The sequence below is a fragment of the Garra rufa genome, chromosome 5, assembly GCF_049309525.1.
Source record: "Garra rufa chromosome 5, GarRuf1.0, whole genome shotgun sequence".
Classification (NCBI taxonomy): Eukaryota; Metazoa; Chordata; class Actinopteri; order Cypriniformes; family Cyprinidae; genus Garra; species Garra rufa.
Window position 1 is genome coordinate 46,456,250 of NC_133365.1, and position 16,588 is coordinate 46,472,837.

At 34.1% G+C, this 16,588-nt stretch overlaps 1 protein-coding gene across 3 annotated transcripts in view; it reads left to right on the forward strand.

The window, feature by feature from the left end:
• taok3a (TAO kinase 3a) overlaps positions 1-16,588 on the forward strand; it is an 88,016-nt gene that overhangs the window by 60,658 nt on the left and 10,770 nt on the right. For all 3 annotated transcript variants that reach the window (XM_073840622.1, XM_073840623.1, XM_073840624.1), the window contains exons 10-13: positions 1,187-1,268; positions 9,253-9,420; positions 11,594-11,779; positions 15,055-15,189. In XM_073840622.1, the coding sequence (XP_073696723.1) occupies positions 1,187-1,268; positions 9,253-9,420; positions 11,594-11,779; positions 15,055-15,189 (571 nt within the window). The remainder of the gene's footprint in view (positions 1-1,186; positions 1,269-9,252; positions 9,421-11,593; positions 11,780-15,054; positions 15,190-16,588) is intronic.

Sequence of the window (16,588 nt, forward strand, 5' to 3'; positions counted from 1 at the left end):
CTTTACAACCTTTCAGACGTTCAGGGTCAGTAAGGTTTTTATTTTTTATTTTTTTGAAAGAAGTCTTTTGTGTTCATTAAGGCTGTTTTTGTAATAAAAAAAAAGGGAACAACTGTAATATTGTCATACAGTTGAGGTCAAAAGTTTACATACTCCTTGCAGAATCTGTAAAATGTTAATTGTTTTACCAAAATAAGATGGATTATGCAAAATGCGTGTTATTTTTTTATTTGGTACTGACCTGAATAAGATATCTTTAACTTTTTGAATTTGAAGATCAGGGTAAATTTAACTTATTTTGTCTTCTGGAGAACATGCAAGTATCTTCTGCAGTTTCTGAAGAGCAATACTAAATGAAAAAATATGATATTTAGACAAAATAAGAAAAAATGTACACATCCTCATTCCATTCAAAAGTTTACATCCCTGAATCTTAATGCATTGTTTTTCCTTCTGAAGCATCAGTGAGCGTTTGAACCTTCTGTAGTAGTTGCATATGAGCCCCTTAGTTGTCCTCAGTGTGAAAATATGGATCTCAAAATCATATAGTCATTGTTCAAAAGGGTTTAAATACACAACAATGCTGAATAACCTAAGAATTTTTTGGGACCTGAAGGGTTTTTCTGAAGAACATCAGGCAACTGTTCAGGAAAAACAAGGGACTCATGAACAACTATCACTAAACAAAATAAACAGCTGTGGATCATTCAGGTAACAACACAGTATTAAGAATCAAGTGTATGTAAACTTTTGAAAAGGGTAATTTTTATAAATTCAACTATTATTTTCACATGTGGACTATACGTAAATGTCTTTTATGTCAAATATCTTATTATAACATGCATTTTGTATGATCCCTTTTATTTTGGTAAAATAATTAACATTTTGCAGATTCTGCAAGGTGTGTGTAAAGACTATTATTAACATTTAAAATAACAGTTTTCTGTTTCAATAGATTTTAAAATGCAATTTATTACTGTGAAGTTTCAGCAGTCTCTACACCAGTCTTTAGTGTCACACAATCCTTCGGAAATCATTGTAATATGCTGATTTTGAAAAAAATTTGAATGCTTTGAATGCTTTATGTTGACTGTAAATGTTGCTTTAAACGTGTTTGTATGTATTTGTACATTAAGTATCTTACAAAAGTCCATAATACTGTAACTGTTCCTTGTATTTTGTGAAGGTCGGATGCATTCCGGAGTTTCGTTGACTACTGCCTACTAAAAATTCCTCAGGACAGACCCTCCTCAGCAGAACTCCTGCGGGTGAGTAATCGCGCAAACACACAATGTTCACACATGCAGGGGAAGTTATCATGTCACATATAAAGACACTCATAAGCATTGCTCATCGAAGTTCAAGCACGACTTCTGAGTGCCCACACACTACTGCTAATTCATTCCCACTCTCAGTCACGTTCTCAAACACACTTGCTGGGCGAAGGTGAAATACTCATGTGATACTCACACATGGATTGTTATGTTTAGCCTCAGAAATGTAAACTTCTTATGCAGTTTAATCTCGCGTAATGAGACCTTTGACAAATGGTGTATGGTCAGATCTACATCACAGCTGATTATGATGGGAAAACGACTTCATTAGACAGAAAAAGACTGTCTGAGATATAAAATGGTCAACTAGAGTATGTGCAGGTATATCAGAAAAAGATAATCACAATAATAGTCTTTCTTATGAGCCTTTAAAAGCAGAAATAAGCAGTGTGCTTAATTTCTTGTGTTGTATTTCTGGAATTTGTCATTCATAAATTGTGCAATTCATAACACCAGGACTTTACTTATTAATTTAAGAAATTAGTACTTTAAATCATCAAGGATGCATTACAATAATTGAAGGTAATATTTTACATTGTGTGAATTAGAAAAAAAGTCTATTTCACATATTTATTACAAAAATAATAAGAAGCGCAACTGTTTGCAACATTGTTAATAATAATAAATCTTTATTCAGAATTAAATCAGCATATTAGAATGATTTCTGAAGGATCATGTGACACTGAAGAGTGGCGAAATAGCTGCTAAAAATTTGACTTTGCATTACAGAAATAAATTACATTTCAAAATGCATTCAAATAGAAAACAGTTATTTTAAATATTAATAAGATTTCACAATATTACTGCTTTTACTGTATTTTTATCAAATATGTGCATCCTTTGAAGATCTTACTGACGCCAAGTGTCCTTTCAGGTCATCCTAAGTTCATTAAACTAGTGATTAGTAGCACAGGAAACTCTGCTGTCCATTTGATTACACAGTAACCGCCTTTGTAGCATATGCCCACACGTTCCTAAACTCCAATTCATCATGTGTAATTCGTAAAAACGTCAATATCTGGACTTTTGCAGAGATAAAGACGCCCCTGTGCAGTTGGTGAGTGCACTTCCTCTTCGCCATATCTGTCAGTACTTCCTGCTCTCATGACAGTGGGTTCCTTACTCATCCATCCCTGCTGACTCACACACATACACGTTTTCAAATGCACAGCCAAGCGCTCAACCCACAGAGCATGTCATTCTGCCGTTTTTGTATTCGCTCACTTCCTGTGCCAACTACATCCTTGGAGGGTTAATAAAAGCAGGAGGATTTTTCGATTGTGCGTGTCTAACGTAACTAATATAACTATGACTTTCTCTCAACCGAATCACTGGCTGTAGGTGGACATATTGCTGCGCGGTGACTAATGTTCATGATATCGTGCTGTGGTGGGAGGCTTATGGATTTAAATCGTCACCAAAATAAATGTGTGATAGAATATAACAGTACAGTTGGGATATGGGTAATTATTGGCTGCAGGGTAGCTCTGGATCATTAAGGGATAGTGCTGCCGATGTGATTCTTTTGTTTGTCTGTTTGTGTGGGTGCATGTTACAGGTTACGGTTGATCTCATTGGTGGACACAGGTAATCCTATTTAGCCCTGAGAGCTTAGTGTCAATGTTAGGCACGCACTTCAGGCACAACCTCACAAGAAGTGGGTGGCTCAGGGTGGAACCAGGGCCTTTTCCATGGGCACCTGCAGGATTTCATCTGATTCTATATATACTCTATGTACTCTGCCATTCAAAAATGTAGGATCAGTAAGATTTTTAATGTTTTTTAAAGAAGTTTCTTATGCTCATCGAGTCTGTGTATATTTGATGAAAAATACAGAAGAAAATGTAATATTGTGAAATATTATTACAATGCAAAACAATGCTTTTCTATTTTAATATACATTAAAAACAAATTTTGTTCCTGTGATCAAAACTGAATTTTTAGCATCATTACTCCAGTCTTCAGTGTCACTTGATCCTTCAAAATCATTCTAATATGCTGATTTATTATCAATGTTGGAAACAGTTGTGCTGCTTAATATTTTTTTGGAACCTATTATACTTTTTTCAGGATTCTTTGATGAATAAAAAGTTAAAAAGAACAGCATTTATTTAAAATAGAAAGTTTTTTAACAATATACTGTACACTCCTGTTCAAAAGTTTGGGGTCAGTAAATTTTTATTCTTTCTTTTTTGGAAGAATTTAATACTTTTATTCAGCAAGGATGTGTTAAATTGATAAAAAGTGATAGCGAAGACTTATATTGTTGGAAAATATTTATATTTTGACTTAATTCTGTTCTTTTTAACTTTTTATGAATCAAAGAATCCTGAAAAGAATCACAGGTTCCAAAAAAATATTTGCCAGCACAACTGTTGCCAACATTGATAATTCTAATAATAAATCAGCATATTAGAATGATTTCTGAAGGATCATGTGACACTGAAGACTGGAGTTATGGCTGATGATTTGGCTTTGCATCATAAGAATAAATTATATTTTAAAGTATATTAAAATAGAAACCATTATTTTATATTGCAATAACATTTCCCAATATTACTGTTGGTTTTTTTTTTTTTTTTTTTATATAAAAAATGAGCATAAGAAACTTTCTTGCTGATCCCAAACTTTTGAACGGCAGTGTATGTTAAAAATTCAACTTCAAAATTCAGAACTTTTAAAGGAGTAGTTCACTCAAAATGAAAATTTGCTTAAGATTTATTCACCATCAGGCCTCACAGAGTTTGTTTTAGATTTGATGGGGAGAAATTTAGCATTGCATCACATCCTCAACAATGGATCCTCTGCAGTGAATGGGTGCCGTCAGAATGAGAGTCCAAACAGCTGATAAAAACATCACAATAATCCACAAATAATCCACAATATCTCCAGGTTATCAATTAACATCGTGTGAAGTGAAAATATGTGGTTTTGTATGAAAAAAGTCCATCAATGAAGGGATAGTTCACCCAAAAATGAAAATTAACCCATTATTTACTCATTCTCAAATCATCCTAGGTATATATGACTTTCCTTTTTCAGATGAATACAATCTGAGTTATATTAAAAGTCCTGGCTCTTCCAAGCTTTATAATGGCAGTGAATGGCTGTTGAGATTTTGAAGTCCAATTAAGTGTGTCCATCCATCATCCAAAGTACTCCACAAATCTCCGTAGGGTTAATAAAGGCCTTCTAAAGTGAATCTATGTGTTTAAGAAAAATATCCATATTTAAAACTTTATAAACTGTAATCTCTAGGTTTCACTGTTGTATGCGCGTTTACGAGAGAGTGGCATTCCACCGGATGACGTAGGATGTAGCATAAGCTCTGGTGTTTGGCGAGAACCAAGTTTTGTTTACAGCAAAGGAAAACCAGTCTTCTTTTGGCGTATATCGAAATTCTCTCTTTACAAATTTTTGACGTCTGTGTCCTTTGTCATCCGCTGGAATGCCACTTTTTTTACGAACACATGTATGACAGTTAGCGGAAGCTAGAGATTATGTCTTATAAAGTTTTAAATATGGATATTTTTCTTACACAAATGCATCGATTTGCTTCAGAAGGCCTTTATTAACCCCCAGAGCCGTGTGGAGTACTGTTTATGAGGGATGGATGCACTTTATTGGACTTCGGGATCTCAACGCCCATTCACTGCCATTTTAAAGCTTGGAAGAGCCAGGACATTTTGTAATATAACTCTGATTATATTCGTCTAAAAGAAGAAGTCATAAACACCTAGAATGGCTTGGAGGTGAGTAAATCATGGGGTAACTTTCATTTTTGGGTAAACTATCCCTTTAAGGAATTTGAACTTTAAACAGTCTTTTCTGGCAAAAATACAAGTCCATAATCCATAATAGAATTGATTGATGAAAAACAAGCTCATCTATATCTTGGATGGCCTGAGAATTTAGTACATTTTCAGCAAATTTTTGTTTTTGGATGAAATATTCCTTCAATTTTATTGATTATTTCTAGTATTCATCTATCTGTTATGCTCTAATATAGGACTTGAGAGAGTCTGGATCAAACAATCATGAGCAACAGTGCATTTGTAAACATTTTTAAACCTGAAAGCAGCAAAAAGCAACAAAATGACCAAAGTCATGCACGTTCAATACGAAAACGACTGAAAAAAAAAAGCACAGACGAACCTGTTTATTCACATGACATAGCATTGGCTGAATTTTCCTGAAGTTGCCTCTCAAAATGTAGCCTTTTGTTTCAGTTTTGATGGTGAATATCCACTTTATCCAATGCCATTTGTTTCTGTATCCAATATGTATCTGGATACTGATCTCGCTGATTCAGTCATCAAAAATTTGGGTCATGCATGATCACTAATATTTTCATGGAAAATCCCTCTCAGGTCAGTCTGAGTGCTCATGGTTCAAACAGCCACTCAGCTGCAGCTGCCACTGGTCTATTTTGCAGCCTAGTCAATTCAGAGGTTGAAACTAGAGGGAAAAAAATGAATTTCGACCCAGTTTTGGTCTCCCGTTCCTCTCTAATACCTCAAGACTCTCCTTCCAAGCTCCTTAAGACCAAAAAGAGGTCATTAATCTGAGTCTAGCACTCATTTATTCTATTCCCACCATTTGCTGATTCCCCAACTGCTGTCTTAATCTCACATGGGGTCTAAATCCACCTCAATTCTTGACCTACAGAGGTCTGGTCGATTGAGAACGACCAGTGGATATCACTCACGATCTGACAGTTAGAGCTGGCTCTCTGCAAGACTTTAGATTATGTAATTTCCTCCATTTAAATGGGATAATCCTATAGATTAGTTTCCTCCCATGCTGGTCAGTCACAGATGTCCGTTTAGAGTGGCGAATGCTTATCTGTGTTATCATCGGGAAGCCGAGCTGTTAGCTGTAACTGTCTTTGCCGGGCTTAACGGTTGAGCCGTTTGCTCTGCAGCACTTTACCCGCTCGCAACACAGACGTGACCTGCTTAAACTAAACATGTTTTAAAATAAATTTGTGATTGCATTCCAAATCAGTCTAAATGGATGTTGACTGAGAGTGGTAGTATTGAGTTATTTTAACCATCAAAGGGTGAACCAATGTTGATTAGGCCTCCAAGATGGGTTTATGCTTTAGAGCCGTTTACATTTTGTCAGATGACTGAAATATTGGTTTTGTTGACGGTTAATAAACATTTAGAACATTTAGGGGTTGGTAAGATATCTTGTATGCTCACCAAGGCTGCATTTATTTGATTAAAATACAGTAATATTGTGGAATATTATTGCAATTTAAAATAACTGTTTTATATTTTAATATATTTTAAAATATTATTTATTCCTGTGGCGACAAAGCTGAATTTTCAGCATCATTACTCGAGTCTTCAGTGTCACATGATCATTAAGAAAAAATTTTAATATGCTGATTTGGTGCTCAAGAAACATGTCTTCACTGTAAAAAGTGAACAGTTGGATCAACTTAAAAAAATTACTTCAATTGGTAACACCTAAAAAAATTAAGTTGATTGAACTAAGATTATCTAAGTGTGGTCAATCACACTTAAATAATCTTAGTTCAATCAACTTAAAATTTAAGTTGATCCAACTGTTCACTTTTTACAGTGTTGTTATCAATATTGAAAACCGTTGTGGTGCTTAATACTTTTATGGAATTTAGATTTTTTTCAGGATTCTTTGATGAATAGAAAATTCAAATAAACACTGTTAATTTAAATAGTTTTTTTCTAACATAATGAATGTCTTTACAGTCACTTTTGATCCATTTAAAGGAGAAGTTCACTTCCAGAACAAAAATGTACAGATAATGTACTCACCCCCTTGTCATCCAAGATGTTCATGTCTTTCTTTTTTCAGTCGTAAAGAAATTATGTTTTTAAGGAAAACATTTTAGGATTTTCCTCCATATAGTTGACTTCTTTGTTGCCCCAAGTTTGAACCTGTAAAATGCAGTTTAAATGCGGCTTCAAACGATCCCAAATGCGGTTGTAAACGATCCCAGCCAAGAAAAAAGGGCCTTATCTAGTGAAATGATCGGTTATTATATATTTTTTATACTTACAATTTATATACTTTATAACCTCAAACGATCCTTGTCTTGCTGTGCCTGAACTCTGGTTAAAAGACAGTATGTCGAAAAACTCTCTCATTTTCTCCCTCATTACTGTTTTACCTTTTTTGTTAAGGGAGTTTGATCTTCTTTGCATGTTCACTTTGCAACACTGGGTTGGTACTTCTGCAGCGATGTAGGATGATTTTGAAATGATTTTTGAAGTTGGAGGAGAAAATGAGATTGATTTGAAATTATTTTTCGACATACCCTGACTGTCTTGAACCGGAAAAAAAGAGTTCAGGCAGGGCAAGAAAAGACGAGCATTTAAGGTTAAAGTATATAAATTGTAATACAAATAAAAATAAATAATCAATGGTTTCGCTAGATAAGACCCTTCTTCCTCAGCTGGGATCATTTACAACCGCATTTAAGATCGTTTGAAGTCGCATTTAAACTGCATTTTGGAAGTTAAAACTCAGGGCACCATAGCAGTCCACTATATGGAGAAAAATCCTGAAATGTTTTCCACAAAAAACAATTTCTTTACGACTGAAGAAAGAAAAACATGAACATCTTTGATGACAAGGGGGTGAGTAAATTATCTGTACATTTTTGTTCTGGATGTGAACTTCTCCTTTAATGCACACTTGCTGAATAAAAGTATTAATTTCTTAATCTTTATCACACCCAGTTTTTGAATGGCAGTGTACAAGAATGGTTAATGCTTTTGGAGGGAATATGTCAGATGAAAGATAATGTTACGTAATGTCAACAAAACCAAGCAAAAGTAGGTAACCAGTCCACTTTAAACAGGAGCTGGAGCAGTTAACTTAGTTTTTATTTTTAATAAATGTTTAGAATTAACCAGTCCACCTCAAACAGTCCAAGGTTATTGCTTTAGAGCAAAAGATATGTTGTTAAATGAATAACGATTATTAACTTCAACGAAACCAAGCAAAAACAGGGAACCAGTCTACTTTGAAAAGGTTTATGAGAATGGTTTATGACTAGAAATACAAAAAATGACCAAGAGGAAGAGTTTTAGAGTAGTTGCATAATATAGAAGATCTTCATGATGCTTGGTTTAAAGGAAAATTTGCTGTAAGAGTCCCAGAACGACGATTTACGGTAAACGTTCAATAGCGGCCGTTTCAAGGAATGGACAGGAATTGATTTGGATTGTGCTTCTAACTGTTTTCTCCCAAATAAATAAATGAACAAATGGCTCCAGTTGGCCCAGTTGAGTAATGGAAAAAACGGCAACACGACCAATTAGTTTTCAAAGGCTTTTGGTTTGTGGTTTGCAGAGAGTACGGTTTTGCGAACCCAGTTAACATGCAAGCATGCAGCCACTTGAGCTCAAATCGCTTCTCCTTTTATTTCCATTGAGGAGGTGAGATCAAGTCCTCATTTAGCCAACCATGTCAGAAACCCTTCTCCATATGGCATATGTCCACTTAAGGCCGCATTACACATGAGCACCCTCTAGTGAGAAAAGGACAAACACGAAATGACGTAATTCAGAGTGCAAGCGGAGTAATCTGGCATGCTGAGAGGATTGAGACTGTGGGTTTATTTCATGGCAGTTGAATTGCATCATGCTTAGCCCCCAAATGTTTCTCCTGAAATATTTGCTTTTATAAAACGAATGCATTTTGTGTGGTTTTCAGGTGAACACAGGGCCAAATAAAAACACTTTTCTCTCAGCGATCCATTTCTCATTAACCCAGAATCTTGATTGATCAAGATGTTTACACACAGAAGCAGTGTTTATACGTTTGATCACCACTTGCTCATTTTATTTGCCTTAGCGTGCTTAAAACTGCAAAAACACAATTCAATTTGCAAATGCCCTCTCTGTCCCTCTGTCCGTTCCAGCATGAGTTCGTGAGGAGAGAGCGTCCTCCACGGGTCCTCATCGATCTGATTCAGAGGACTAAGGATGCGGTCAGAGAGCTGGACAACCTGCAGTACCGTAAAATGAAGAAAATCCTCTACCAAGAGAAACACAACGGCCCGATGGGGGAGTCTCAGGAAGAGGAGGAGGTGGGTACAGGAAATACTCTGAGAAGTGAAAGGCCCCCTTGAGTGTCATACACACATGTTGACTTCATACTTGCCTGTGCGAGTTTCATAGTGGTCAGCGTGCTTCCTGTTGTTGCATATAGCTACACGTTATACACAACAGATTTGGCATTAAGGCAGTTTCTCTTGCCTAAGCATTTCCTTTATATGTTTGCCACCCATGCTTTGTTAACATCAGTTTTGAGTTATCGTAGAAAAAAATGTGATTAAAGAAGTATTTAGTGCCAGTCTGTTAATTTTAATAGATGGATAGAGAAAAACAGGGGGGTTTTCAACTAGGCTTAATGGATAATAAACTAAACTGGACTGTATTTTAAATGGTTAACTTAAATATATACTGCATTATAGACAGTACTATACTGAATTGTCAGTGTCAACTATATTGAACTAAGCCGAGGATATATGATACTATACTATACTATACTATACTATAATTTAATGTATGGATAGAGAGAAAAGGGCCACAATTAGAACTAAGGGATAATAACCTAAACTGGACTACATTATAAATAATTAACTTAAAATATACTGCATTATAAACAATAGTATACTGAATTGCCAGTGTCAACTATGTTGAAATAATTGGAGGATATATGATACTCTATACTATACTATACTATCATTTTAATGGATGGATAGAGAAAAAATGGCCACAACTAGGCTTAAGGGATAATAAACTAAACTGGACTGTATTAAAAATAATTAACTTAAAATATACTGCATTATAAACAGTACTATACTGAATTGCCTGTGTTGACTATATTGAAATAAACTGAGGATATATGATACACTATACTATACTATATACTATATTTTAATGGATGGATGGAGAAAAAGGGGCCACAACTAGAAATAAGGGATAATGAACTACACTGGACTTTAAAAAAAAATTTGCTTAAAAGAATATTAAACTAAACTAAGGGTTTACTATATTATACTATACAATGCTGAAAGCTTACACAACCACAGTATATGCTAAACAGCTACATATATTTTCTGTATTTTGTCGTTCTATGTACTTTCCTAAAGTATACTATTGTTCAAAGGTCAGTGAGTTTTTGCTTTTGAAAGAAAATAGTACTTTTATTCAGCAAGAATACATTAACTTGAACAGAACTGAAAGTAAAGATATTTACATTTCTAAAAAAAAATCTATTTCTAAAAAAGAATTCTATTGATTCAGGAATTACATCAATTACATTTTAAGATTCATTAAAATAAAAAAACAATGATTTTAAATTGTAACATTTCACAAAATCACTGTTTTTAGTATTTTTTGATCAAATAAATTCAGCATTGGAGAGGCTTCTTTCAAAAACAATAAATAAATAAGAAAATCTTACCAACCCCAGACTTTTTGAATATTATATACTGTACTGAAATGAACTTAAGATAAGTCTATACACTATACTAAACTTAAGATATAACTATAACCTAAACTCTTGCTTAGGATAAAATTCTAAATGCGTAAATGAAAATGTTATAAAATAACCAACTGAGCTGTAATAATACACTTAAAGGGATAGTTCACCCAAAAATGTAAATTCTGTCATTAATTACTCACCCTCATGTTATTCCAAATTCACAAATTAAGATATTTTTGAAGCAATCAGAGAGCTTTCTGACTGCATAGACAGCAATGCAACTGACACATTCAAGCCCAGAAAGGTAGTAAGGACATTGTTAAAGTAGTCCACGTAAAACAAAAATGATGACTTGATTCAGCAATTTCTTTTCTTCTGTGTCTTCCACACGTGTTCATGAGAGTACCACGATGCATGACAGAATTTTAATTTTTGGATGAACTATCCCTTTAAGTATAGATACCATACTGACTTTAACTGAACTATATATTTTACAGAAAATATACACTGCAAACTGTACTAAATTACACCGAAAGTACATAGAAGTACATATTTTCTTGAACCACACTAAAGGTAGAACTAGACTATTTTGAACAACACTTAACTATTAAGTGGCAGAAGGGCTTTCAGTAATGGTGTGAACGTGTCTCCATTCAACAAATAGCCGCTATTATACAGGCCTTGGAATGCGATGTGTAAAGTGCTCAGTAATTGACATAAACATGGGTTTTCAGTAAGGATGGTGATCAGTTTCTCTGTCTTTTGCACAGGATGGCGATCAGGCAGGCTGTAAGATGAACAGTTTGGGCAGTAATCATTCCATCCCCAGCACCTCCGTGAGCACCGGCAGTCAGAGCAGCAGCGTCAACAGCCTGCAGGAGGTGCCAGATGACTCCTGCTCCGAGCTGCACCACGACTACGACAGCACCCTAGAGTCTTCCACGCACCACAAAAAGGTCAGTCAGAAATCCCCGCAAGTTTAAAAAAGGGACTGCAAAGCCTTTTTTCAGTTTTCATTTAATTGCTTACCTTACTCTTCCATTGATGTTGATGAACGAAAATAGAACACATGCTTTCCAGCCCATTCCTGGAAATCATTTCCTATGTTTTTCTCTCTCAGTCAAGCAATTTAATTCTCAGAAGACTGGCTTGTTACAATTTTAATGGTTTACACACAGTCTTTCAGCACACAGAGAAGGTATACTTAAAGTTAATTTTACTTTTATAGTTCTCTTAAAAAATAAAGTTCAAAGATGCTCCCCCTCCACCAAATATGCATACTTGCACTTGAGACTACTAGATACTGTATAGTTAGTACCAGTCAAAAGTTTTCAAGATTTTTTTGTTTTTTAAAGATTTATTTGATCCAAAATACAGCAAAAACAGTAATATTGTAAAATATTTTTATGATTTAAAATTAATGCTTTATATTTTAATATATTTTAAAATGTAATTTATTCCTGTGATCAAAGCTAAATTTTCAGCATCATTACTCCAGTCTTCAGTGTTACATTATCATTCAGAAATCATTCTAATATGCTGATTTGCTGTTCAAGAAACATTTTTTTATTATTATTGTCAATATTTAAAACAGTTGAGTACTTTTTTTCAGGATTCTTTGAATAGAAAGATCTAAAGCTCAGCATTTGTTTGAAATAAAAAGCTTTTGTAACATTATACACTATACCATACACTATAAAAATGATAGAAATTAATACTTTATTTATTTAAATTGATCAGACGTCATGATAAAGACATTTATAATGTTACAAAAGATTTCTATTTAAAATAAATGCTGTTTATCTGAACTTTGTGTTCATCAAAGAAACCTGGAAAAATCCTTCTCAGCTGTTTTAAACATTTATTTTTTTGAGCAGCAAATCACAATATGTGACCCTGGACCACAAAACCAGTCTTAAGTCGCTGGGGTATATTTGTAGCAATAGCCAAAAACACATTGCAAGGGTCAAAATTTTAGATTTTTCTTTTATGCCAAAAATCATTAAAAAATTAAGTAAAGTTCGTGTTCCATAAAGATTTTTTGTAAAATTCCTACTGTAAACATATCAAAATGTAATTTTTGATTTGTAATATGCATTGTTAAGAACCTAATTTGGACAACTTTAAAGGTGATTTTCTCAGTCTTTTTGATTTTTTTGCATCCTCAGATTTCTGATTTCAAATAGATGTATCTCAGTCAAATATTGTCCTATCCTAACAAACCATACATCAATAGAAAGCTTATTTATTGAGCTTCCATATGATGCATACATCTCAGTTTTTTCAAATTTAACCTTATGACTGGTTTTGTGGTCCAGGGTCACATATTAGAATGCTTTCTGAAGGATTATGTGACTGGAGTAATGATGCCAAAAATTCAGCTTTAAAATAATAAATTACATTTTAAAATATATTCAGATAGAAAACAGTTTTATTAAATAGTAAAAATATACAAAATGTTTACTGTTTTTGCTGTACTTTGAATCAAATCAATGCAGGCTTGGTGAGCAGAAGAGACTTAAAAAAACTTTACAAATCTTTTGACTGGTAGTGTACTATATGGACTAAAAATGTTGGGTAACACTTTACTTAAAGCGTTTGTGTATAATACATTATAAAGGTTTTAATGCATTATAATTATTCCTAATGTGCATCGTAATACATTATACCTTGTCGTAAATAAATAATTATATCCAAATTTATAATGCATGGTGTAACAATGAATTGCTAAGTGTTATACTGTTTTAACTGTGGTTACAATTATTCATTGCATTACAACGCATAATTAATGCATTAAAATGAATTATAATTATAATTCATTATAAAAATGACTTTAAAGTGTTACCTAATGTTGTTTTTTGTGGCTAAATTGTGCTTGTCTAACAACACACAGGTAAATTATTTTTGCAGTTAGTCGAAATAAAACCAGAATTGTGCTATAGCTTAGTCCAATTAGCAAATCACAAAAACTGTGATTTAATTAAATATTATAAACATTTATATTAATAATGAATTAATTGTTATTAATTATAATTTTACAATTGTAAATGTGACCCTGGACCTCATACGCTTCAATTTTTTGAAATCGAGATTTATACATCATATGAAAATAAATAAGCTTTCTGTTGATGTATGATTTGTTAGGATTTGGCTGAGATGCAACAATTTGAAAATCTGAAATCTGAGGGTGCAAAAAAATAAAAACAATGAGAAAATTGTCTTTAAAGTTGTCCAAATGAAGTACTTCGCAATGCATAGTACTAATGAAAAATTAAGCTTTGATAGATTTACGTTAGGAAATGTACAAAATATCTTCACGGAACATGATCTTTACTTAATATCCTAATGATCTTTGGCATAAAAGAAAAAGCGATAGTTCTGACCCATACAATTAATTTTCGGCTATTGCTACAAATATACCCATGCTGCTTAAGACAAGTTTTGTGGTCCAGGGTCACAGAATATTATTAAAATTTTATTTTTAGTATATTTTTCTTAAATATTTTTTTTTAAATAAAAATTTAAATTAATTATTTTTAATCTTTAATTTTTATTTTTATATTTCATTTAATTAATTGTTTAATTAATTAGTTATAATAATTGTATTTAATAACAATATTAATAATAATAATTGTTGTGTTTTTTTTGTTGTTGTTGTTGTTATAGTCATACTGACAGAATATCATATTTTAGGAGCAAACTGTGAGGCCCAATGTTTCTTGCTTTTCAAATGGCAAATTTTATAACAAAAACGATATTTTTTCTCTCTCTCTCTAATGCTTTTAACATTCTCTCAAAGTATGTGATTTTGGAAGTTCACATGCACTTGTCTACACGTGATTGATTGATGCTTCCTGTCCTCGAGGAAATTACATCAGCATGTTGGAGAAATATGAATAGACTTTAGAGGAACTGAACATCTCTTTAACAAGTTGTACTTCATTTTATACACTGAGAGAAGACAAAGCCCTGAGGAATATGAACGCTTCAGGTGGACGAAGCTTGTGGGTCAATTAATGAAGATATTTTAAGATCTTTGAGCTTGAATAGTCCCATGTAGAAACCTCTCCGCTGATCCTACAGCAACATAGTATATAAAACTCCTTCTGCGGCTCTGGTAGGAAAGACGTATAGCTTGAATAGACAGCAAGTCGCTTCGGATAAATCCTCAAGAGATTACTTTGTGACACCAAATCCTTGACTGATTTTTTTATGTGCTTTTTGTCCTCAGGATCATCAGTATATCCGTGATGACCTTCCTCATCGGGACCACCGGTCGGACCTGCGACCGTCCTCGTCGGAACGAGCTCAGGCTCATAACTATAAAAACCGTGAGCGCTTCGCCACCATCAAGTCAGCCTCACTGGTGAGGAAAAAGAATGACATCATCCTTACTGTCATCCTCTCTTCCCCCCTCCTCTCCCGCTTTACTCTTTCTTTTTCTTTCATCCTTTTGCTTTAATACACTGCGGTCATTTCTCTCTCTCTCTCAGTGGTCTTTGCCTCCTTCTTTTCCTGTTTAACCCTCTCTTTATTCGGGGGGGAAGACAAAAAAGGCTGCTACTTTTCTCTTTCACTCTCACGTCTGTTGTCAAGGCAACGTGATTCAGTCAATAGCCAGCTGCACTCCTCGCACGAGTCATTGGTGTTGTTGTCTACTATTAGTTAATACGTTGTGATCCAACACAAAAGGATATTCTTCATTCAGTAGGGTTTTGAGGGAAATCTGCTTTTTTAAAGCGCAAGGTCAATGTCAGACAATTACGACACAAATAAAGAATTCATTATGCAATTAGGCATGAAAAATAATCTATTGTGATACAACCACTTCCACCCTAATTGATGAATAAATGGAGATCATGGCCAGGCAGTGTAGTCGATCGCAGTATACTTGGTTTAAACGATGATGTCACCTGTTTTGGCTCCATTTTGCTGGAGTGTGAACGCCCTCTAGGGGCAGACAACCGTAGTGGACTTTGTCTGATACTACAGACACTCATCTATCATTTCAGATGATCACAAAGGAGTTTGGTTTTAGTGGGTTTATGGGCATAGGACACCATCCTGTTTTTTTATTTTCATTGACTTCTTGGTGGAATCAAGTGTGCGTGTTTTATTTATTAATACGTGTATGGAAAGAGACTCTCTTTGTGTTTGATATGAAACGCCGTAGAGGAGGGGTGAGGTGTAGAAAGAAAGTGAGACTGAAGAAGACAGAAGGTGAGAGGGGAAGACATTGAATGAATATAATTGATATGTAGATGTATTTGCAAAACTGTAAGGATGAAAAAGAGAATGTGAGAATGTCTTGGATGCAAACAAAGTTTGTAAATGTAAATGTAGTATCTGATAAAATTCCAGTTAATGTCTTACATAAGTCTCACGTTTTTGTTTGTTTTGTTTTACAGCAGTTTCTAGTTTAGTCATTTCCTGCTCACTGTTTGGATTTACATTGATTTCTCAACTTTTTTTTTTTTTTTCAAAATCTAGTGAACTGCCAATGCTGTCTGCTCCCTACATAGGATGTCACTTTCTCAGGCAGCAATGGTCATGAAATCTCTTAGGGTGTGTTCACACTTGTAGTTCCTTTTGTTTGGTTCATTTGATCCGGACCAAAAAGGAAAATGAAACATTTGATCCTGGTCCACTTGGCGTTTACATTGGCATTTTTGACTGTGAACCTAAAGATACCAAACCTAAAAGCATAGTGATATGTTCACAACCTAATTGGTTGGGTTGAATGACATATATTTCCTTACGGAACT